The 23,515-nt window shown below is 41.9% G+C and overlaps 1 protein-coding gene across 1 annotated transcript; it reads right to left on the minus strand.

Annotated features, from left to right (window-relative positions):
- Positions 1-1,494: 1,494 nt before the first annotated feature.
- CRTAP (cartilage associated protein) lies at positions 1,495-23,184 on the minus strand. Its single transcript, XM_008493168.2, has 7 exons — positions 22,551-23,184; positions 19,039-19,188; positions 16,058-16,229; positions 14,826-14,954; positions 14,143-14,288; positions 11,273-11,356; positions 1,495-2,206 (listed from the first exon to the last, which is right to left on the minus strand). The coding sequence occupies exons 1-7, from the start codon at positions 23,007-23,009 to the stop codon at positions 2,147-2,149; spliced, it is 1,200 nt and encodes a 399-aa protein (XP_008491390.2). The 5' UTR covers positions 23,010-23,184; the 3' UTR covers positions 1,495-2,146.
- Positions 23,185-23,515: the final 331 nt, after the last annotated feature.

Consider the following 23,515-nt stretch of genomic DNA (forward strand, 5'->3'; position numbering starts at 1 on the left):
AAGTATACAGGCACCTCTCTTGGCAGTCTTTAAGGCATTGCAGTACCTACAGACAGCACACGAGAGCACCAGACAAACCAATAGCCACTCAAGAGATTGCACTTGGCAGGGCTCTTAAGTCAGTCTGGTAAATGGTAATAAGAAAAAAGGAAACTATTAACTTTGCATAACAAAGGCAACGTAGATAGACCCATCCATCCCCAACTAATTCCACACCTTTTAATGGTGGGATTTCTGGATTTGAAAGGTAGAGTATCAAAGACAGAGTTTCTTGGGCATCCGACCTTAGCTTCAATGGTGCAGTTTCTGAGGAGGAAACCTGGAGCTGTCCTATGCAGGTTGGAAAGGAGGTCAAAGGGTCTTCCAGAGCAATAACCTCTCCCTTGAACATACATAAACCTATAGCAACAGAGATCTAAAGATAAACTGGAGAAGTCACCCCAGCTGGCTATTATAAGTCATGTATTTCATGGGGAAGTTAAATGCTGGCTTACAACCAACTGCTTGTAACTTTCAAAAGCAAAGTTGAAATCTTACATAAAATTAGAATAAATGGAGTGCTAATATTGTGTGGAACAAAAAGCATAAGGAAATCTGATACACCCTCTGTATGTTAAAGCCAGATTCTGGTCTCACTACCACAAGCAGAGCTGGGTAAATCTCCTCAAGTTAAAAGGCTCTTGATAGATTTTCATTTTGAGAATAAAACAGTCTGCTCATCAACTCCAGCAATTTAGCTGTGACTTATATTAAAGAAGCTAAAAAACCCCAATTTGATCTTCCAAACACCTTTCACACACAACATTTTAAACATTTTAAAATGTTCCACTGCTGTCACAGGCCAGGGGAAATTTAAACCTGACGCTGTGGGTTCCCCTCCTTGTTCTCTGCAGACACTCAATAGCGCAGACACCACACTTCTACAGCATACATAAGCTATAGCACCAACGACTTGGCAAGGTACTGTGGATCATTTTGCCTTTTTAGAAACCTAGAGCAGATTTTGGGTTTGCAATTCACTTCCATTCAGCTGAGTTAGGCTTCAGTCAAAAGGGCACTGAATGCTCGCTCCTGTGTCCCTTTGACACAAGTGGGATGAAACTGCTCACAGGCTTCATCCTTACAATTTAAAGAGGAAAGCAATCCTCCTCTGAGGTAAATTTGATTTCTGCTTTTCTTCACTGTTCATCTCTAACACAGTATTTTTCAGGCTTTCAAAATACTTCTGCACGGGACTCTGCCATATAGTTAATAAAAATGTCACAAATTCACATGCAAGGGTTTTTCGTTATTCCACTTAAAATTGCCTCCACCTCCACCTGTACTTACTTTTGGATGAAAACTATGCAGATAGTTCAAGACAGAAAAAAACATGCCAACTGTTTTCTACAGAAGACGATACTAAATACCATGACTATCATCATTTTATGCAAGTCTGGCCCCACCTCATACAGGAAACTGTTCTGTTTCAATAGAAGGAATAAGAATTGGTAGGTAGAAGGAATTCTTTATTAGTTGGTTCTTAGTGACCCAAGTTTCACATACTGAAGTTTCATTTAGTTTTTAAGAAAGACCAACACTGCTTAATGAATTCTTTAAACAATTTTACAAGACAACTAGTTTTGCTTTGCTAATCATCTTATTTTGGCTACTTAAATATATCTTAACATCTTTCAGGTACACTGGAATTTAGTATCACTTCATTCATCATCACAGAAAAAGACATATAAATAATACAAAACACAGCTGAGAAAGTCTAGAGGAACTGTTATGTCTTCTGTGGTTCACAATCTGAAAAAAAGTTCTTTGGCATTTAGCTGTACTGTTAAAACTTAGCAGAACAGCACTGAAATGAGGAACCTTAGTGTTAGACCAAAAAATACAGTCTGCTTTGTTGTGTCTGTGTAAAAGGAAGAAAGCTCAAGAGGAAAACCCACAAGCACCAATTCTGTCAATGCACTGTGCTCCCAGAAGAGTCAGTGCAGCATGGAAGTGATCTTTCTGGAGTGGGTCTTGTGACATGAGGTGGAGCTTAAAGGAGCACCTTTGAGGTATATCTAACTGGAACTACAGGTGACCAGAAACAACAGTAAGGAGCAATGGTGAGTCTTCACTTCTGTAAAATACTTCATGGTGATTTCACTCATCAGGATTCCTTCTTTTCCTCTACTTCTAACAGGTCATCAAGGAATTCCACAACTTCACCCTAGAAAGATTAAATTTAACAGAAACAAGTTAACTCTGTACTGCAAAATCAGTAAAAAATTTAAACCATTTTGACCAAAACATATACTGTAATAATAGGTGTCTAAATATTTTAAAGACCCTTCATATTGCAACTAGCACAACTAGACTATAAAATGCAAGCAAGTTACCCATACAGGGGTAGCACATGTATGCAGTGACATACAGCTCTTAAAAGAAATAAATATTAGACTTCATAGCAAATCCTCTTATATTTTTTTCAGGTATTTAAACAGAAAGTGAAACCCACATAGAAAGTAAAGGTACAAATGTTTAGAGCACCTGTTAAAGTATATATAGTGATTGTTAAAATACCATAAAACATTCAAGAATTTTAAAAAGCTTCAAAATTCAAAGCAGAAGGGTTTTGTAGCGCCATAACTTTGACTTTGCATCTCTGTGCTCTAGCAGTTTATGTCCTCTGCTATACCCTTCAACACACACCTTCTCCGTTTTTAACCACAGATCCTCATGTGCCATGCTTTGATTTAGTAAAAATGTAAAGAACCAGAGATACCAGAATGCTTTTCATACTGGAAACAAGTTAGTTGGGTTTAGATTAAGACCAGAAAATATATTTACAAGCTCCACTCTGCTAATAGAAGGTACCAATACAATGTAACACTCCAACCTAATTAAGTTAAACTACTCCTGACATAGTTGTATGTCATACACCATGTGTCTTCCTGCAGTCAAGCTGGAGTATTTTGGGGGTGATAAAGCCTCATTATCTGGAATTTGCACCCTTGCAAATCTACAGTATCTGAGTAATCTAGATACTACAGGATCTACTGTACTCACTTCCAGCTTTTCAGTAGTGAAAAGCAAGAGAATACAATTGTGTTATGAATATAGTTATTAAAAATATTAACAGCACATTTTTCAGAAATGTAATCTAGCAACGAAAGAAATAATGAGAACCAAACAAAAAAACAGTGGGAGGAAAGCTGGATGAAATAACTGATGCTCTTGTTCCCTGCCTCATAGCTCCATCGGAAAAGATTGTTGGGTTTCTGAAACTATGAAGTGGTTTTAGCAAATCCTGAAGGAGGGCAATCTATTTTCCTTTGAATTTGTTAGAAACAGCTAAGTATCCAGTTCAATAAAAACACAAGAAATAATGCCAGCAGTTTTATATTCATTACTTGTCTTCCTCGTTGTGGGAAATCTGGCAACTGGAAAAGAGGAATTCGACATTTCTGCACGTTTTCCTTTGCTAGAAGTATTCTGTTTCCCTACGAAGCCCAATCGTGGGAGGAGCTCAATACAACTTCAGAAATGCACAAGAAGAAAATATCCACTAAGTCCAACAATCACGATGCAAGCAATTGAAAGTTCCAGAAACAGAGGCACAGAAGTCTTCAGGTCAAGTTTTACAGCATAGCTCCTAAAGCTGTGGGCATAAGCTCGTGGGTGCCTCTTGAAAGACTTCAGACAGGCAGGTGCCATTAATGCTTCACAGAGATATTAGACTGGAAATACAAGTGTCCACTACTACTACAGGTAGCCCAGATCTCATTTAGACTCTCTCTTTTACATCTCCAGGTCACAGTTTAATGAAAGAATAAGAGATATTAAAAACAATTTTTTTCTTTGGTCTACCTGCAAAAAATAACCCTCAAAAGGTAAGAGACTGAGAGGCAGGGTGAAAGTCATATGCATCTATTCTATGATTCTGTGATCTGAGTGGAAGACACAGAATTAAGTATAAGGAAGAAATGGAGATTTCAATCTTATCTTATCTTTCAACCATATGGCAACTTAGTTCAGTTCCCACAAGTGTCACTCTCATCAGTAAGGTATTTCAGAAGACATAGAATATCCAGATAGAATTCAGGTTTGTTTTTTTCTGGTGTGTTTACAAATCAGAAACACATAAGAAGCACAAGTTTTAAATGGAAACAGATACTTAAAAGGAACAGCAGTTGAAAAAAAAATATGACTGAAATATGAAATCTCTAGTGCCTGAAAGTGATTCTAAAGGGAAGTATGACAGAAGTAGTTGCGATCTAATGAGAAATATTGGGGAGCAAGAGATGTTGGCAAAAATATAAAAACAGCTGCCAAAACAATATATTTACAGAAAATATGATGCAATGCAACTCAGTAAATGTCTGGATGTTTGTTAGTTTTGAAAAGACAAAAACTCTAGATTACAATTGAAACAAACAAACCCTATAGTTAAAATACTTTTGCCCATGCCTTCACCATCAGGATGTAAAACATTTGCAAGTGGTGGTTGGCAGCCTAATGAAGAGAGGATAACCCTACGTCAGGCAAGCTGATTGCATTGCCACACTAGCAGCTATGACCAGATTGATCACTGCCCTTGTCCCATTAGCACTCACTTGACATCACATCAGGCATTTTGCATGAGTGAAGTCAGCAAATATTTCACAGGTCTTCACTCCATGGAAAAAGCCTCCTCCCTGCTGCTATCTAATAAGTTCATGCTGGCCCATAGACCTGGAGTCTGAAAATTGTTCTCTGATACCACTTAAGAACTTGGTGTGACAGTCTTCCTCCTATTACATGGTATGCTCTTTAGCTCCTACCTACCTGAATGGGAAGGACAGCAAATTTAATATGCAAAATAAACTGCAAAGCCATAATTCTTTCTGCTGCCAGCTACCAGGGGGAACACAGCCACCACAGCAGGTTACATAAATCTGCTGCTCAGACACCATGATGATGTAAATTAGCACTAAGCAAAACATGGCCCAAACAGTGATGTAGCTATCTGGCTGGTAGTTAGTAAATTCAGTAGCTGATGTCTGACTAAATTCAGACATCAGAGGGTCTGAACCCAGGGGCAATAAAAGGGCTTGCCACCAAACTACTACATGCCTGATGATAACAACTGGAAAGTACATGCATGTGGACTGCTCAGGCAGTGAAGCATGTCCCCACTGCCTCCTGGTTTGCATTGGAAGCCAACTATGGGTAGATACAACAGCTCTGCTGACACTCCATGACCTCTCTCTGCCAACAATCCTTTCCCTCTCCCAATCCAGGGACAGACAGTGGAAAGCAAGAGCAAGGTTGTATGGGAGAATGGGACAGGTATAACCTGAAATATGGGACTAATGATATTGAACAGCTGTGAGGGAATGCTCCCTGACTGGTGTGAGTGGTAGGAAGAGTGAGAGAAGGTGATCTGACCAACTGGGGCCTCCAATTATCTATAAGATATGCAAATGGAGCACCTATGGCTTAGACCAACAACTCAACAGAAGCATGAACAAGAGGCACAAATGGAAAACACAAGTTTTGTACCACAGGAATGCAAGAAAGCTTTACAGTGGGTATATGAGTAGATGGATTATAATAAAAAAGGAGACAAATTCAGAACTCCTCACTTAATACTGCAAGCTGACTGTCCAAGACCAAGGTACACACTGGACCAGGGGTTGCTAGCCCTTCCTTATGGAATATTAACTGCTGCATTCAAACACACAAAACACAACCTATTAGCAGAAACATCTGTATTTTGGAGATTGATAGCCAGCTATTAAAACAAAACAGCAAAGAGGAAAAGCTACCAGTACATGGCTTAGTTCTGCCTGACTTGAGACTGATGGTCCAGCACTATGTTTTCTCCTGGCAGCAACATTTTAAAATAGTAGCAACCAATAGCAGTTGTACTGCTCACTGACAGACCCAGGCATTTTGCCTTTGGTTGCCAAGACCAAGCATTGCCTTCTACATAGCAAATACTAATCATTCATAGATCCATGCCTCCACCTACAATCTGTTCTGCCCTTTCTCAGTGTTGACCAGAACAGTTCTGGGAAAAAATTGTTTTCTTCCACTAACCCATACTTTCCATGCAGAATTGCTGATGGCTTTTTCCATAGGGATTCCAAAGGCACTCCAGTGGGAGAGCCTGTTCTTAGGAGAATAATAAGAGAATATTAAAATAACAGTGTTCTAGAATGAATCAAGATCTACGGAAAAATATTATTACAGACATGCTTTCATGTGTAGTTATCAGTGAATGAATAAGAAATAGTCTTCATCCTAACACATCCAACAAATGGAGCCTTAAAAGACAATAGACAGAGGGAGAAGAATTGGCTGCATCATTATTTCCTTATAATCTATGACCTAAAAGGAAAATATCCATCACACAAAATGTCCCCCAGATGTCCTTCACAGCAAAAATTCAGATTTGCTGAAGTTCAGAGATCTTAATGACTGGAAACTTTTTCAGCTGTGAGAGTAAAGATTTGATTCCCTTATTGACTGTGAGTGGGTGACAAGTTTGTGGTAGTGGGAGGGGTTGCAGGGGTGACCTCTGTGAAGAAAGGTGAGGGCAGCACTCTAACTAATGAATAACTATCCTAACTAATGAATAACTATAACCAGGATAGTTATCCTGGTTTCTAGGTTCTTGAAAGCCAGCAAATTTTGTCCAAGGACATACTTGTCCATCACACAAGAGAGAAGACAAACGTTTGATATGGAGCTCCAGCTGTGGAGGATACCTGCTCCATGGCCTGACAGAGCCTACAAAGTACACACCACACAGCCCAGTGGCCAGCAGTATTTAGTGGGGGAAATGAGGAGGGGAGATTTAGGTTCGACATCAGGAAAAAATCCTTTCCTGTGAGGGTGCTGAGACACTGGGAAAATGGTGCCCAAGGATGCTGTGGCTGCCCCCTCCCTGGAAGTGTTCAAGGCCAGGCTGGATGGAGCCTTGAGCAACCTGGTCTGGTTGGAGCTGTTTCTGCCCATGCAGGGAGGGTTGGAACTAGAGGATCTTTAAGGTCCCTTCCAACCCAAACCATTCTATGACATTATTTCAGGATAACGGTAAGGGATGTGTCAATGAACAGCTAAGCCTGAAAGGTTTAGCCAGCCTTTGACCAAGAAAAAATTCCTTGATCTAACCTTCAGCTGAAACATGCAGGTTTACAGTAAACACCTCAAAGCCCTCCCAGATCCTCCATGAGCAGGACAGACCAGGCTGGGCATTTCTAGCAGGGGGAAAAAAACTCCCTCAATTCTTTCTGCAGAAAAATTGCTTGGCCCTTACACCTTGTTTATTTTTCAGATACCTAGTCCACAGTATGACCCACTGTCACAGGTTTTTAGGGTTTGTTCTGGTGTGGGTTTTTTCAGCATTAAAAGAGCTTAGTTATTCTTTACATATGTTAATGGCTTTTCTCAAATATTTTTCCATTTATTTTTTAATTATATATTTTGAACTTACAACTGTTCTCTTCATATATACTACACGAGTTTGCAGCACACTGCAGTTATTACAAAAGTATTTCACAGTAATCCAATAAATATGCTTTCCTCTTCTGTTTTATAGGCATTATAAAAACATTAAGTCAACTCAGCTTCAGAACAACTTCAACATTGCTCCCATCGCAGTGAAAAGAGAAGCTTTCCAGTGGCTTTGTTTCCAAGCTCTACTTATGCTCTCTTGGTCACTTTATGCTGCACACAGAAGCTTAAGAAAATCTATGCAGGTAAAAATTCCTCCTAATGTAAGTACCTGCAAGTAGGGGACATCATGGCCCTTAAACCCAACTGGGCTTGAAGGTTACCATGGTTGTTTAAATGGAAGGAGGAACACATAAGATGGTAAAAAAGCAAGAGGGGAAAGCAAGAAGCTCCTGGAAAGCCAGCCACATGGGCAGTATCTTTAGTAGGAAATTATGATGAAAAATTCTCATTTTCTTTTTTCTTTAAATTAATGGCTGTTGAACAGTGACTGTAACAATGCCAATTAGCTGCCAGCTCCCTCTTAAAAGCTCTTCTCAGTCTGGCAGTGCTGTTGCAGCTGTGTTGGTCTGTGGGCCACAGGCTGGACAGGGTTTATGGGTCTGTGGTTACAACTTGCCATTATGAGTGCACTTGTATATATCACTTGAACATATGGAAAAAGTGAGTTAATAAAGTTGAATATACGTTGTTAGAGATCCCTGAACAGAAAAGAAAAACAGGCTGAATTAATTTAATTATTTGGTATCAGTAATCCACTGGGTCCTCATGCTTTGATGATATTCCATATGTTCCCTTTCCACCAATCACATTAGTTCAACACTTATTCTCCTTTGCACCATGCTTGAAAATAGAGCATTTGCATTTCAGCTACTATACAAATGGACCCACACATTATACACAAGTAAAAAAGAACAGGATGTCAAAAAAGTGGATCAAAGCTACCAATAGTTTTTCACCTACTGATTAAATAATGAAAGAAAAATCACATTGTAGTACCATCTCAGCCAAATAATTGTGGCTCTTATGTGATTTAGAACAGCTAAGTAGCTATCCTTGAAAAAAATATTCCTCAAGAAGACCGATTTTATGGTCTAGAAAAATGTCTTGCACAATTAACATAGTGCTGAAGTTATATCTACACTAGCTGAGTATCTGGCTCTTAAAGGCATTCCAGTTTGCTGTATAAATCTGTGCAATACTAATTGTTCCTACTATAGTTGTTATGTGTTACACATTGTAACAAAAATCAAAAAGCTCCATGGCCAATTGAGATGACTGCAGTGTCGTGTTCTTTTAACTTCACTGAGGAAAACTCTAAGGATATTTAATAATAATTAATTTTAAGAAAAAGTAATTTGTAGTTAGTTAATGCTAATATTCTGTCACCTTTACCATGCTAAATGTTTGAACTAGAGTTTTTCATTTCCTTGTGGAAAAACATTACAGTATTTCTTGCAGTGACAGATGAAAAAATCATTACTGCATATTCCAGCCTCTGCAATTACTGCAATGTATTATTGGAAGCCCCATGTTCTCACTCACTTTGCTAATGGGATTAAAAAAGACACATAGATGATATAGGAACACCGAGAAATATGAAGACGGCAAGATTCTCCACTTGGGAATAATGACATTTGCATAGGAAGAGATCCTTCAGCCACATCAGTCCTATTGCTTCATTCAAGGAAAGCAAGAATTTTTTTTTCTGGAGATGTATGTTTTTTTTGACATTGCATTTCACAGAGAGCAAACATGGATCAAAGAATCTCACAAAAGGTGCAAGGAGCACATGGTTGAAATAAACATACACTAAAAAGAGAAGTTGCCTTCATCCTTAATAATTTTTAATAAAGTTTTTACTGTAACACTTCATCCGGGTTTTTCATCAGTTTTCAGCATTCATGTGGAATAAACTTTTCTATCCATGCCAGAAGAAATATTAAATAAAAATGATTCCACTTAGACTACCAGGTCCTGCCATACAGCAGAAACTGCAAGGTAATGATTTTACCTTTGTGCTATTCTTGCTCTGTCTGGACTCCCTGGAAGGCTCCTGAAAAAAGTTCTGAGACATCCCAAGACAAGTTCTGGTAGTCACGGATTTATGAGTTCACTACCAAAAGCCAGAGCCAAGCCAGAGGCACGGACAGTCTCCATCCTCACCAGGCTCTTCAGTCCTAGTAAGGGAGGGCACAGAAGCTCCTCAGCTTTTTTTCCTAGGAGAGGACAATGGGAAACTTTCCAATACAATGAGAATATGGGGTAGGGATATCTGAGGTGTGACCAGGCTCAGTAATTTTGGTTGTTTAAATCAAACATGTAATCACATATAATGAGACTTCCTTGACACATCCCCAGAAGTTTAATTGATGTTTCCAAAGTTTAATTGATGTTTCCACTGTACTTCCCTCCCATAGATTGCAAGGTCATTTATAATTGCACTGGTTAAATGGGCTACAGCAAATGAATGCTTGTTTATTCCATGCAGAGTGCTTGATGCTGAAGATTGTTTCTATAATCCCTTCTTGTAACAACATATGGGGAAAGCCCTGACAATGGACTGCTTCTCCCCATCCTTAATTACCATCCACAGCAGCAAATGTGAAAGAAGGAAAAAATTACACATAAAGTTTATGTCAAATACAAGAAAACATTATGGGCAAAGCACAAACCAACAAGGTAATACAAAAAGTGCTCAAGGATTTCACACCCTGATGAAAATCCATACAGACTAGTCCTCATTTAAGCTTAACCTTTTTAACAAACATATTAAACTGTCTTTCACAGAGTTTTATCACAATGGAAAGTCTTCCTGAAGTCTGGTAACCTCAAAATGGAATTTTATGTATAAAGTTACTTTCAGGTCAGCAGCACACTGAAGGCAATACGTATTATTATTTCTATACTGTAAAAGGTTATCTCTCCCTATATGCTGGATAACATATAATTGTAAAAGTGGTTTCATTTTTAACATAAACCATCTCACTCTTTCTGAACTAAAGAAGACCTCAGCAGTGCTCACTATGAGTATCCTGCCCCATGCTGTAACTGAACATAGCTCTTTGCCAATGCCAGCAATGAGCTATTCCATCGTTTGAAGAATTTTTAAACTCCTAAATGAAAGGTTCCAAAAACAAAGCAAAACAAAAGGCAATCCAAAGCCTCCATGATTTATACTTTAATTTCAGCTGTGGGAGACAAAAAAAATGCCCTTTCAACAATTTAACTACTTGCACAAAAAATCCACTTGACATATTTCCAGTCTAATAGCAGACATTATATATTATTTGGCTAGGAGTTCAAACGTCTTAAGAAGCAAGACTGGGTGATCAAAATGTTATTCGGTAGAAAAAAGTAACAGATAACAAGATTTCCATATGACAAAAACTGCAATTTAGGTGGTTACTTCTGGAAAAGCTTACAAGGATCATTATATCTAACTTAAACAACTTTTCTAAAAAAACCCCGATCAATCAGAAAACCGTTGGCTTTAAATATATGTACTCCTTCTCTGCCCCCTGGTGTTAGAGCCTGCAAAGTGTTTTTTCTTTTTTTTTGTGGGCTCGGTTCATTGTAATTACCTTTGCGTGAATAATGTCCTTAATTTTTAAAATTACATGTGATGTTCTTTGTTTTGGTTGTTTTCTATATTTCATAAAAAAAAAATAATTATAAATTGGACACAACTATAAGAAAATTCTTCCACCTTAGCTAAATCCTGGAATTTTGCCTATGTACCATCTTCACTTTAATTTGTTTGCTATTTTTTTGACCTTCCTAGAAAACTCACCTCATCATCATCCATCAGATGTTCCTTTGCAAACTCATACATTTCCAGCTGCAGTGTTGTTATGTTGTGGTATCGAACTGCCTCCTATCAAAACCAGAAATATTTAGGATTACTTCAGGGTAGCAATAATCATGAAACTTAACCTGAAACCATTCCTGTGAAGTCAGACCCAGACTTGGTAGAAGGTAGATCCTGCTGGGGATGGAGGTTAAAACATTTGAGAACATCAGAACAACAAGCAGTGTATCCAACGCCTTCTGTAGACCTTTCTAAACACAGGCTCCATCAGTGTGAGAAGAACAAAGCACTCTTCTCTTTCTCATGTTTCAAAGCACTGGCAAGTCCGAGAAGAAGGAATGATACCGCCAGAGCTGAGCAGCAGCCTGTGCCTGCATTCCAGTGGGGTTTGGATGTGAGAAAGCCTCTGTCTCCCTGTGCCCTGGCGTATGGCAGCAGACAGTTCTGGGAAAAATATTGAGCTATTTTGCATGATAATGACTCACCACTCCAGCCTGAGTCTGGACTAGAGAAATTCTGCATGGTCACCCACCTGTCCCTCCTCTCTTCCCTGGCTGTTTGTCTGGAAGGAAAACAGAAGACTTCCTCTTGCCCAAGAACATCTAAAGCTTAGTGCCAGAGCCAAATGCTGCTGTCACTCTGTTACCACTCTGTTGAAAAAGCCAGAAGCATTATGGTTTTCATGGCAAGTGATTAGGACAGAAAGCAAGCTTTATTCATAGCTACATGGATCAAAGTACAAGAAAATATAGCTGTGTGCATTTAGTATTTCATAATTAAAATCTGAATTGTCTGTAGTCCCCAGGTCCTGAGAAATTATCAATGAAACATTCAGAGTTAATGTGTAGGGCCCTTGTTCTGTTCTCCCTGCACATGTACACCAAAACCCTCTGAAGTTTGCAGTTTTATACTGTTACTAACATCAAATATTGTCTCCAATATGGCTCTAAAGCACAGTTCTGTTCCCAAAAGCAGTGACAAAGCAGTGGTCCCCTTATGTTGTGAGCTCAGACTCGCCGATGCTGCTGCCTGAAAGAACTGAACGCATTTTTTGTGTCTTCTGTCTCAGCTGGCCCTGCAAGGTAAGCCTGAGTTTCCAGTGTGCAGATAAGGTGTGTTGCACGTTACTCCACAGCTGTCCACAAATAAAAACCACTTAGCTCAAACAGAGTGGTATTTTTGACTTGAGCTGGTTGGCCTGAGGAAGGAAAATGTAGTTAGCAAATCAGTGCAACCTATAAGGTGCATCCATCAAACTGCTCCACTGTGCTGCTACAGATAAAGCCACCTAAGCACTACACAGATCTTCTAAGCTTAATGGAGCATTAAGAATGAAGGGATATGCCTTTGGGCCAGTACAGTGACTCAGTGACTGAGGTGTCTGAAGATGCAATACTGAAAGGGCAACTGAAAAATTGCCCCACGGGGTAGTACTGTTGCTTCAGCCAGGTTAACTTAAATGACTCTTCCACAGGGAAGTCATGCCCTAAAACAACCAAAAAGTACTAGATTTGTGGAACATCTATTATTGCTAATGACTACCTGCTTGTACAGCACATACTGCTGATGCTTAAGGAATCACTTGGGTGTCGCAAAGCACTTAATTCAGTTGCATGATATAACTCCTGGTAAAAATAAATGAGAAAAAATCTGACTTGTGTGTTGGAGTCCAGCCTGCAAGAGCTGCTTTTAGATGTAAAATTTTCTTGGACATGGAAATATAAGAACAGCATACAAATCCAATTTTAGAGTAATTTTTCAAAGCCAGATCACAATCACTACTGGATGGACTGATGTTTCCTGTGGGTTCTTTGCAGGATGTAATCTAACCAAGATAATTAGATGCAATATGGTCCTGATCCTCATCTTCCCAACTAGCTTCTAAATGGAACAAATGCATAGTGAGTTTAGCTGGAGTGGTTATATCTGGACACATTCCAATGCCCACAGAACCTGAAATAACAATCAGGATGGTAACTACACATTGGCAAATAAGAAGTGACTGACAAAAGCACAAATGTCACAGGAGTGATCTTTTCATCAGAAGATTTCAGTGGCCAGCTGCTTTATTTACCAAGGTAGATCAAGAGAGAAATAAGCGTAAGTGACAGACAAGTACCAGCATCAGTTTACTTGCCATTTGATCACATTATATCCTATTGTAATATATCAGTACAAAGGGAAGAACTATGACATGTTTACATAAGAAGAATATGGACCTATTGGCACAAGTCCAGAGGAGAGCTATGGAAATAATCAGAGGGCTAGAGCACCTCTGCTATGAAGACAGGCTCAGAAAGTTGAGGTTGCTCAGCCTGGTGAAGAAAAGGTTCCAGGGAGACCTTATGGCTGCCTTCCACTACCGGAAGGGGGCCTACAGGAAATCTGGGGAGGGACTTTTTACAAGGGAATATAGCAATACTACAAGGAGGAACAGCTTAAAACTGTAAGAGTATAGATTAGGAAGAAATTCTTTAGTACAAGGGTGGTGAGAATTGGAACAGGTTGCCCAGGAAAGCTGTGTCTGTCCCCTCCCTGGGAGGGTTCAAGACCAGGTTGGACGGGGCTTTGAGCAACCTGGTAGTTGAAGGTGTCCCTGCCCATGCAGGGAGGTTGAAACTAGATGATCTTAATCTAGATGATCTTGAAGGTCCCTTCCCACCCAAATCATTTTATCATTTACCATCTACATTACACAGTACATCTCTCTGTACAGCTTATGGTTTTAATAACACATTATGCGTTAAACTCCAGAACCCATAGCCCCAATTTTTCCAATCTCTGACCCACTGAGTTGCAGTGGGAATCAGTATCTGACTGTGCTTAGAAGGCATTTTAAGTAATTCACCTACCGATCTGGGCTGAAAATCTTCTTCTGTAAGTCCCCATTTGTCTTTGTGGTACTGATAATAGACCATGTTCTGTTTCATCACTTCATCCTTCTGGTCAAACAGAAGATAACTAGCAGCACAGGAAGCTGCATTCTTCATGTCATTCACTAATAAACAAACACACACAAAAAATGCTGATAAGGTGAACGAAAAATTTCCTTCGATTATCTAAACTTTGAAAAACAGGACACTGAACCCATTTTCTAGCTTCTCAACATCTCCATGGAGGAAAAAAAAAAAGGTGGTACTCAAAAGTGGGGACAAACCTCTCACGTTTTTCTATGAAATTCCTAACCAAATATTTCTCCTAGGGAACCCAGTATCAGTGAGGTATTAGCCCACAGGTTGGTGATCCCCACGGGGGCATTTATTGAAGAAAAAAACCAGAAATATGAATTAACACTCCCCACACACTTCTTTGTACTAGAATACATAACATTTATCTCCTTTGTCTATTAACTACATTTATACAGGGAGAAAAGATGCCAGGAAGCTTAGATTTTCTGCCCCAGAAGATGTTAAAATCCAGATTCTGGAGGCCACTATTTACATTCTAAAGCATTATTATGAGAGGGAAAAGATTATGAATGAAAACTGTCCCACATCCTCCCCAAGGTATTTATGCACCTTAGATCACTACTTACATTTATAATAAGCAAACTGCAGGTAATGGTACATGGTGGCCACAAACTTCTCAACAACAAAGCCTCCTATAATGGGTGTCAGATTACTCTCACACTGCACTTTGCATGCAAGGACTTCAATATAATGATCTGGAAGGAAGAAAATAACAGCACAGGATATGGATAGTGTACAATGAATTGTTACAACCCCTTCCATTAGCTATCTACTAAAATTTGGCCCTGGAACGCTCTCCTGGGACCTGAGAATTTCAATCATACTTGGAAGGACTGAGCATCTACAACTCCATCTGAAGTACAGATGAGGTACTCAGCCCTTCTGTAAAAATCAGTGCAGTCTGCAACCTGAAGTGTACCAAAACTGCAATTCCAGAGAACTAAGCAGTTGGGTTTTACTGACATCTAGAGGTAGTCTGTGGTAGTAGGTTCTCCATAGCGTCTTAGGAAGTATCTCGTTATTTCTTAATTGTGTTCTTAACAGTGCTATTTTTTTAATTTTGGAGCCTTTACTATTCCATTGAAAATTGCATGAATAAGGTCTACATGATACTGAGCACACTGGTGTCACACAGAACGACAGGAGGTGATTGCAAAATAAACCTCCAGAGATGGCCACATTTTGTGGCTGCAGTCTGGCTATTCTAAACAGTAAGAAAGACACAAATGTGCCACTCATACAGAACAATTTTCAGAAAGAAACCTTTAGGTTCATAATTTGACCCAGTCTACAAATCTTGCAACAATAGGACAGGACTAAAAGTCATCTTCAAGAAAATACATTTTGAGAAAACCTTCTATCAGTGAATTTCAAGCATTTTCAGGAAACATTATATTTGACAACAATATTGGACAGAAGTATTTTAAAGCCTTAGTTTCCCTGTCAACCACCTTTGGCAGGTGAAAGCAAGTTAGCTTAACTTATGCATCAAGTCTCTGACCAAGGCAAAAGAAAAGCAAAGGCCTCTTCTCTTGTTTTCACCTCTGACAACTCCTCATATGTGAAACCAACTAAAACTGACTGGCCTAAGAAGACGGAAAATAAGGAAAAAGTAAGCCAGAATTTAAATATTTTTCAGTGAATTTAAGAAACTCCTATAGGCCCAAGCTGAGCAAGGAGCACCATGTGCATTTCACACTGCAAATGGAGGAACAGGACCTAGGTAGCCAATTCTAGTGATAAACTGAAATAAATACACTTCTAGGACATACTTCCTTGTTGTTTCCTAAGCACTCACCTGCAATGGAGAGATAGAAGTCTTTAAAATCTTTGATCTCCCGGGAGCCTTCACAAGATGCTGTACAGTCATCATAGGCTTTGAAGAAATCAGGAAGAGCCAGTTCCATGTCTGATATGGATGTTCTCCAGTTATCACCATTGTATGCTCTGACAGCCCTGACAAAGAGATTCTGAAAAATTGGCAGGACAAAAAACCAGAAGTAACGTTATCCAGTTAACGTCAGGACAACAAATACAGGTGACTAATGGATTTTACCAGATATTTCCTAGACACGAGTAAGTTATTTCATTTCAGATCAACAGAAAAACCTGCTAGACAGAGGGAACTCCAAATGTCCTAGTGATTTAAGACATGCCATTACAGCACTTGTGTATTTTCATTAACTCTATGCACCTGCTTAGCTCCAGCAGGGATCTAGAAGTAGTAGCTTTCAGGGATGCAGCTGTCTCTAAATCCCTGTGACTTTTCTTGTACTAACCAACAAGGAGGGCCTTGTTGAAGCAGTGGTGGTCAATGGCAGCCTTGGCTGCAGTGATCATGAGATGGTTGAGTTCAGGATCCTGTGTGGAAGGACCAGAATGCCCAGTAGGACCAGAACCCTGGACTTCCGCAGGGCAAACTTTGGCCTCCTCAATCAACTGTTAAGAGAAATCCCATGGGACAGGGTGTTAGAAGATAAAGGGGCTCAAGATAGCTGGTCAATATTCAAAGACCACTATCTGCAAGCACAGGATCAGAGCATCCCTATGGTTAGGAAATCCAGTAAGGGAGCTAGGAGGCCTGCATGGTTAAAAAAGGAACTGCTGGGAAAACTTAAGTGGAAAAGGAAAATCTACAGATCATGGAAGGGGGGGCTGGTCACTTGGGAGGAATACAGGACTGTCGTCAGAGGATGTAGGGAGGCAATTCGGAAAGCTAAGGCCTCCTTGGAACTTAACCTTGCAAGTCAGGTTAAGGATAATAGAAAGGGCTTTTTCAAATACATAGCTAGTAAAACTAACACTAGAGGCAATATTGGCCCACTAAGGGATGAGATGGGAGCCCTGGTGACAGAGGATATAAAGAAGGCAGAGGTGCTGAACACCTTCTTTGCCTCTGTCTTTACTCCTGCAGGGTTTCCGCATGAGCCCCAGATTCATTTAGCCCCAGAAGTAGTCGAGATAGATGAGGAGCTTGACATAGTAGATGAGGATTGGGTTAGGGATCAGCTGAGTAATCTGGACATCCATAAGTCGATGGGTCCAGATGGAATGCATCCAAGGGTGCTGAGGGAACTGGTGGAGGTCATTGCTAGGCCACTCTCCATCATCTTCAGTAAGTCATGGGTAACAGGAGAGGTGCCTGAGGACTGGAGAATAGCAAATGTCACTCCAGTCTACAAAAAGGGCAAAAAGGAGGACCCGGGTAACTATAGACCGGTCAGCCTCACCTCCATCCCTGGAAAGGTGATGGAACAACTTGTTCTTGTCGCTATCTCCAGGCATATCAAGGACATGGGGGTCATCAAGAGCAGTCAGCATGGTTTTATCAAGGGTAAATCATGTTTGACTAACCTCATAGCCTTCTATGAGGAAATTACTAGGTGGATAGATGATGGAAGAGCGGTAGATGTGGTTTATCTTGATTTCAGTAAAGCATTTGACACCGTCTCTCACAGCATCCTTGTAGATAAGTTGACCAAGTATGGGTTTGGTGATCAGGTAGTGAGGTGGATCAGGAACTGGTTGAAAGGAAGGAGTCAGAGAGTTGTAGTCAATGGGGCAGAATCTGGTTGGAGGTGTGTGACTAGTGGAGTCCCTCAGGGGTCGGTACTGGGACCGGTGTTGTTCAATATCTTCATCAACGACTTGGATGAGGGTATAGAGTGTACCCTCAGCAAGTTTGCTGATGACACTAAGCTGGGAGGAGTGGCTGACACACCGGAAGGCCGTGCGGCCATTCAGAGAGACTTAGACAGGCTAGAGAGTTGGGCAGAGAGAAACATGATGAAGTTCAACAAGGGGAAGTGTAGAGTTTTGCATTTGGGGAAGAACAACACGATGTCCCAGTATAGGTTGGGGGCTGACCTGCTGGAGAGCAGTGTAGGTGAAAGAGACCTGGGGGTCCTGGTAGACAAGAGAATGACCATGAGCCAGCAATGTGCCCTTGTGGCCAAGAAGGCCAATGGCATCCTGGGGTGCATTAGGAAGGGTGTGGTTAGTAGGTCAAGAGAGGTTCTCCTCCCCCTCTATTCTGCATTAGTGAGGCCACACCTGGAGTATTGTGTCCAGTTCTGGGCCCCTCAGTTCAAGAAGGACAGGGAAGTGCTTGAAAGAGTCCAGCGCAGAGCTACGAAGATGATTAAGGGAGTGGAACATCTCCCTTATGAGGAAAGGCTGAGGGAGCTGGGTCTCTTTAGTTTGGAGAAAAGGAGACTGAGGGGTGACCTCATCAATGTTTTCAAATATGTAAGGAGCGAGTGTCAGGGAGATGGAGTTAGGCTTTTCTCAGTGATTACCAGTGATAGGACAAGGGGTAATGGGTGTAAATTGGAGCATAGGAGGTTCAAGTTGAATATTCGAAAAAATTTTTTTACTGTAAGGGTGACAGAGCCCTGGAACAGGCTGCCCAGGGAGGTTGTGGAGTCTCCTTCACTGGAGACATTCAAAACCCGCTTGGACACGTTCCTGCGCGATGTACTCTAGGTGGCCCTGCTCTGGCAGGGGGGGTTGGACTAGATGATCTTTCGAGGTCCCTTCCAACCCCTAGGATTCTATGATTCTATGATTCTATGATTTTGGAAGAGTGAAAAGCACAAGAGACTGAGACTTACTGACGGCATGGAGAAGGCAGCACAGAAATGATTGAGGAAGACAGTAAGATGGAAAGAAGAGTAAGAACTGCACAGCAAGTACGCAAATGAGAATCTTGACTCTCACACAATAAGAGAAGCAATGAAACAGTTCCAAAAGACCAGACCCTGAATAAAAAAACCATACCTCATAAGGCTTTGTCTCCAAGTCTTTAATATGCTCCTCAGCATCAGGTATGCTCTTATAGTAGGCCATATTTCTTTGCATCATTTCATCATCCGGATGTTTCAGAAGAAACGTGTGAGCTGCTGCAATAGCTTTTGGAAGATTATTAGCCTGCACAGGGATGGGAAAAAGAGGAGGGGGAGGAAAATTATCACAAACACTTTGAATTTTTGCATTTTTTTGTCAGTGAGCTTTTCTGCAGCCTCTATGCTCCAGATCTTTTACTGAAACCACAGTTTTACCAGATAAAACGCTACAGCAAACTCTTTTTTTTCTGTCTAACTGCTAGCTGCATTATGAGGAATACTATTTTTAAAATTTTACTTAAAAAACCTATTATTGTTGCAAATATCAATGATTTTTCTCCCTTCCACCTCCCCTGCTCGTGACGCTGACAAGGCACAAGAGTATATTGTTGCTCTTGTGTGCGACTAATCTCCCAGCAATTACTGATGCTAACCTATGGATATCAGGGAGGAGCCATGCTTACACAGTGTTTATGTCACTTATTTGCCTAGCAGCACAGAAGAGAGTATTACAATAAAGTATATTCCTGATGGTTTTACAAAGTTAGAGCAAATAGCAGGGATCTGCTCAATCATTGTGTCCTAATGTACTATGTGATTTTCCACACCCCTTTTAAAAGTAACTTTATACCCCATATTTTGTGAAGTATGTACTCCTCATTTACAGCTGTGTGCACCACATGCATGTGTACATGCATTTGCATTTTTTATTTCATAGATTTACAGTTTTATAATCTAGACACTATATTTTTATATATATTTAGGAAGAGTGAGAGAAAATGTAAATGTCTTAGGTAGTCGTGAAATGGTGGAACCTTTTCCCTTGGAAGCCAAGATCCACAGCAACCCTTTCAGCATACTGAAGTACAGGGAACAGAGATCTCCACCTCACATCTGAAAAAGCTTTTGGAAGTGGACATCTAGAAGCAGCAGCAAGAATCACAGGCAGGGATGCAGACGCACTTTTCTGTTTGCATGCATAATAAGTACCCTTTCATTTCAGAAAGAAACTGAAGAGACGACTACACCAAAGAAAAGACTCCAAGCCTAACATGAGCTCTTGCTGCTGTGCCTCCACAGCTGTCCTGATGCTGGAGCTCCTCCAGCTGCCTTCCCTGGCTCTCCCAAAACCATGTGCTTCCGCTCAGCCCCACACACAGGAATCAACCTCTGCTCCACTTTCGTCAAATGCCTGGTATCTTTTCTGCATCGTGCTTTAACCCTGTTTTTTGGTAAGCTGACAGGTCTCCCGGTTTTGCTTAGCCCGTATTCAACTTTTGCCACTAAAAAAAAAAAAAAAAAAAAGTTCTGTAGAAACACATTCCGAAGTGAACTTGGTGGCTACGAGAAAGCTCCCTCCAGAGGAGCAAGCAGCAGCACAGAAACATCTACTTCCAGGATCTAAGACGTGGCAAAATTTCACTGTTGAACCCACCTGAATAAACACAAGATCTCTCTAAAAAAAAAGATGTAAAACGCTTCTCTCTCCCTTCTTCTTCTATTAGAAATGCTGTTGGGGCTGGGGAAAGCTGCATTCCTTTCTGCAGAAAACCACCCACCAGGAAAAAGCCGCTTGCATGTAGCAGCCTGTAGCTCTAGAAGGCCCGTCCTGAGCGTTCTGAGTGAGTGCTAAGAGCTCAGACCTGGACTAAAATCTCCCACGAAGGACAATATAAACAACTGACTGCAACACCAAAACCACCGAACTGCAACGCACAAACCTGCAAATACAACTGAAAAACTGTTTAAAGGGAGAGGGAGGAATTTTTCCAATGTCCCTGACACATTCCTATCTGACAGTTACTTAAGTGTATCAGAAATGGTAAGTAGTGATGATTTTTGCTGTGATCCATACGTTGCAAACCTCATCTGTACTGGGCTGGAATGAACTGTTCAGGTAAGACAAGAAAGGAAAGCATTAGTGGTGATGTCATTTTGGTACCTGTCTATGACTTAGAGAATGAGAGGAGTACCTGGCTACTCTGTTCCTCTAAAGAAATATCCTGTTTGATAATTTCTGGGTGTGTGGGTGTGCAGAGGCTTTAAAATACAATGAAAAGTTCTGTATGATCATAGGAATTGTTTTAAATGCACAGAATGATGCCAGTGTGATGCTGAGGATGTGTATACTGTTCTTGCTTTATGAGAACACATCTCTTTCCACCCATTTGTGTATTTTGGGACAACCACCCTATAAATAATATACCATGACAGCGGAAGATGTGTGTTTTCAAGCAAAAATCTCAAAAAAACCTGCAAGCATATATGATGCATACAGGGATATACTGGGAGTGAATCCCTGAAAGAACAACAACCCAACCGAATAATTCTGCTTGGTTTTCCCCCAAAAATATCCCATTTTTTTGAAATTGAAGTAGTTGCAGTACCTGAGGGGAATCCATGAGGAAGGAACCTTGACTTAGAGAATGAGGGAGAAAACTGCCAATTAGATTCTAGACAGAATGATAGCAAGAAGCTAGAAAAATGAGATGACCTCTGTTTAGAAGCATCCCCCACCTTGTCTGACCCAAAATCAAAAGGTAAATACCAATTTAGGGTGAGCATTTATGTCACACTTCAGCAGCCCATCTTCACTTTTCCTTCCCAGAGCTGTAAAACTGGGGTTTTGCAGGCATCAGGCTACCTGTAAGTCACAGGCTGGGGGCTGCTGCACTTGAAGGAACTGGACCAGAAGAGAGCAAGTGAGGAAGATGGACATGCTGAAGGAGAGGAAGCACAGAAGAGCACTTGCAATATCAGAGTGATGACAGGAAGAGTCTGAAAAGATTTCAGACAAGGTTAGAAGAAAGTAAGGTGGATGGAAATAGAAGAGTGGCAGAGATAGTAACAAGTAAGCAGGATCTAGTAGCTGGGGGTTTGGGAAGAAGTGGGAGTGCTATTCCAAGGGATGTGCTGGGAAAGTTGTGGAAAAATTGTGGAAGAGTGAGCTGGATGCCACTCTGTGGGCAAGCAGGGGGAAACACAAGGCACACAGTGGTTCCACTGTGGGTCCAAGGTGAACAAGAGGAAGGGGCTGAAAAAATTCATGGATATAAGATGATGAAGTGCACGGACAGTAGCCCAGGTGGGCTGGGACTGGGGGGGCTCAACCACAAGGTGAGACACGACAAGTAGCAGCTGAACTTATGTGGAGGAGGCAATGGGGGACAAGGCTACAGGTTAGTGTAACTTGCTGCTCCGGCGGCCTCACAAGAGGTGGGCATGGCAGGAGGCTTTTCCAGCACTGGATACACGAGGCACTTGTGTTGATCGAGGCTGTGGTGGGACATGCCACGCTGTCTCTTTCCACCGCGACACCGACAGTCACGGTTCGCTTGTCTGGATGGTGACATACCGACACGCAAGACTTTGGGGAGCAAAGCCCGGAGCAGGGAGCAGCTGCAGGACAGCAAAACGGGACAGGAGAGATGAAGGGCAAGGCCTCACCTTAAAGTAGGCAAACTGCAGGTACTTGTAGGGTTCCCGGCGCTGGAATTCCGCAAGCAGTTCTCGGCCGGGCTGGGCCTGGCGGAAGGCGGGCAGCCCCTGTTTGCAGCGCCGCAGGCACTGGGCCCGCCGTAGAACCCCGGACAAGAGGCGCAGCTCGGCCAGAGCTGCCCCGGCAGCGGTGGCGGCGGATGGCTGCCCGGCATCAGGGGCGGACTGCCCGACGGTGCTGCAGTTGCGGTGGCAGAAGGCCTCGCTGTCTCGCAACAGGCGGTAGAGCCGCATGCTGACCTCCAGGTAGTTGACGCTTTCGGGCCAGTTCTCGGTGCTGTACTGATCCAGGCCATAGCGGTAGGCGGATTCCAGAGGCATGAGCTCGTCCCGCGGGAAGCTGCGGAAGCTGTAGCGCTCGTACTGCGCCCCCGCCGTCGCCAGCAGAGCCGCCAGCGCCAGCCACATGGCTGCGGCTTGTGCGGCCGCCCGTCCAGCAGCTCGCCGAAAAGGGGCAAGGGGAGCAGGCGAGGCAGTATGAGAAGCAGGGAACTCTTCGGGAGAAGCGGCGGATCGGTCCCGGTAGGAGACAATCCCCCCGCCCCGCCCGGGACAGGCAGAGGCGGAGCTGGGCAGAGCTCGGCGGAGCTGTGCAGGGCGGAGCGGGACGGGGAGGGGCGGGTCAGGACGGGTTGGGGGCGGATCGGATCGGGGAGGAGATGGGCAGGGCTGGGATCGGTAACGGGACGGCGATGAGCTGGGCGGAGCTGACGTGTCCCGGCAGAGCGCAGACTGAGTGGAAATACTTGCTTCAATATCCAGTTCTGTGCAAGAAAAGGGAGCAGGGTGGTATCCCGCAAAGCAAGCTCTGCATCCCGAAACGTAAGTGCTACTTTTATACACAGAAACGTGTAAAATTACTTTACCTCTAATTGGGATATTTATTGTTGATTTTTTCCAATTCACTTACTCCC

The sequence above is a fragment of the Calypte anna genome, chromosome 2, assembly GCF_003957555.1.
Source record: "Calypte anna isolate BGI_N300 chromosome 2, bCalAnn1_v1.p, whole genome shotgun sequence".
NCBI classification, from domain to species: domain Eukaryota; kingdom Metazoa; phylum Chordata; class Aves; order Apodiformes; family Trochilidae; genus Calypte; species Calypte anna.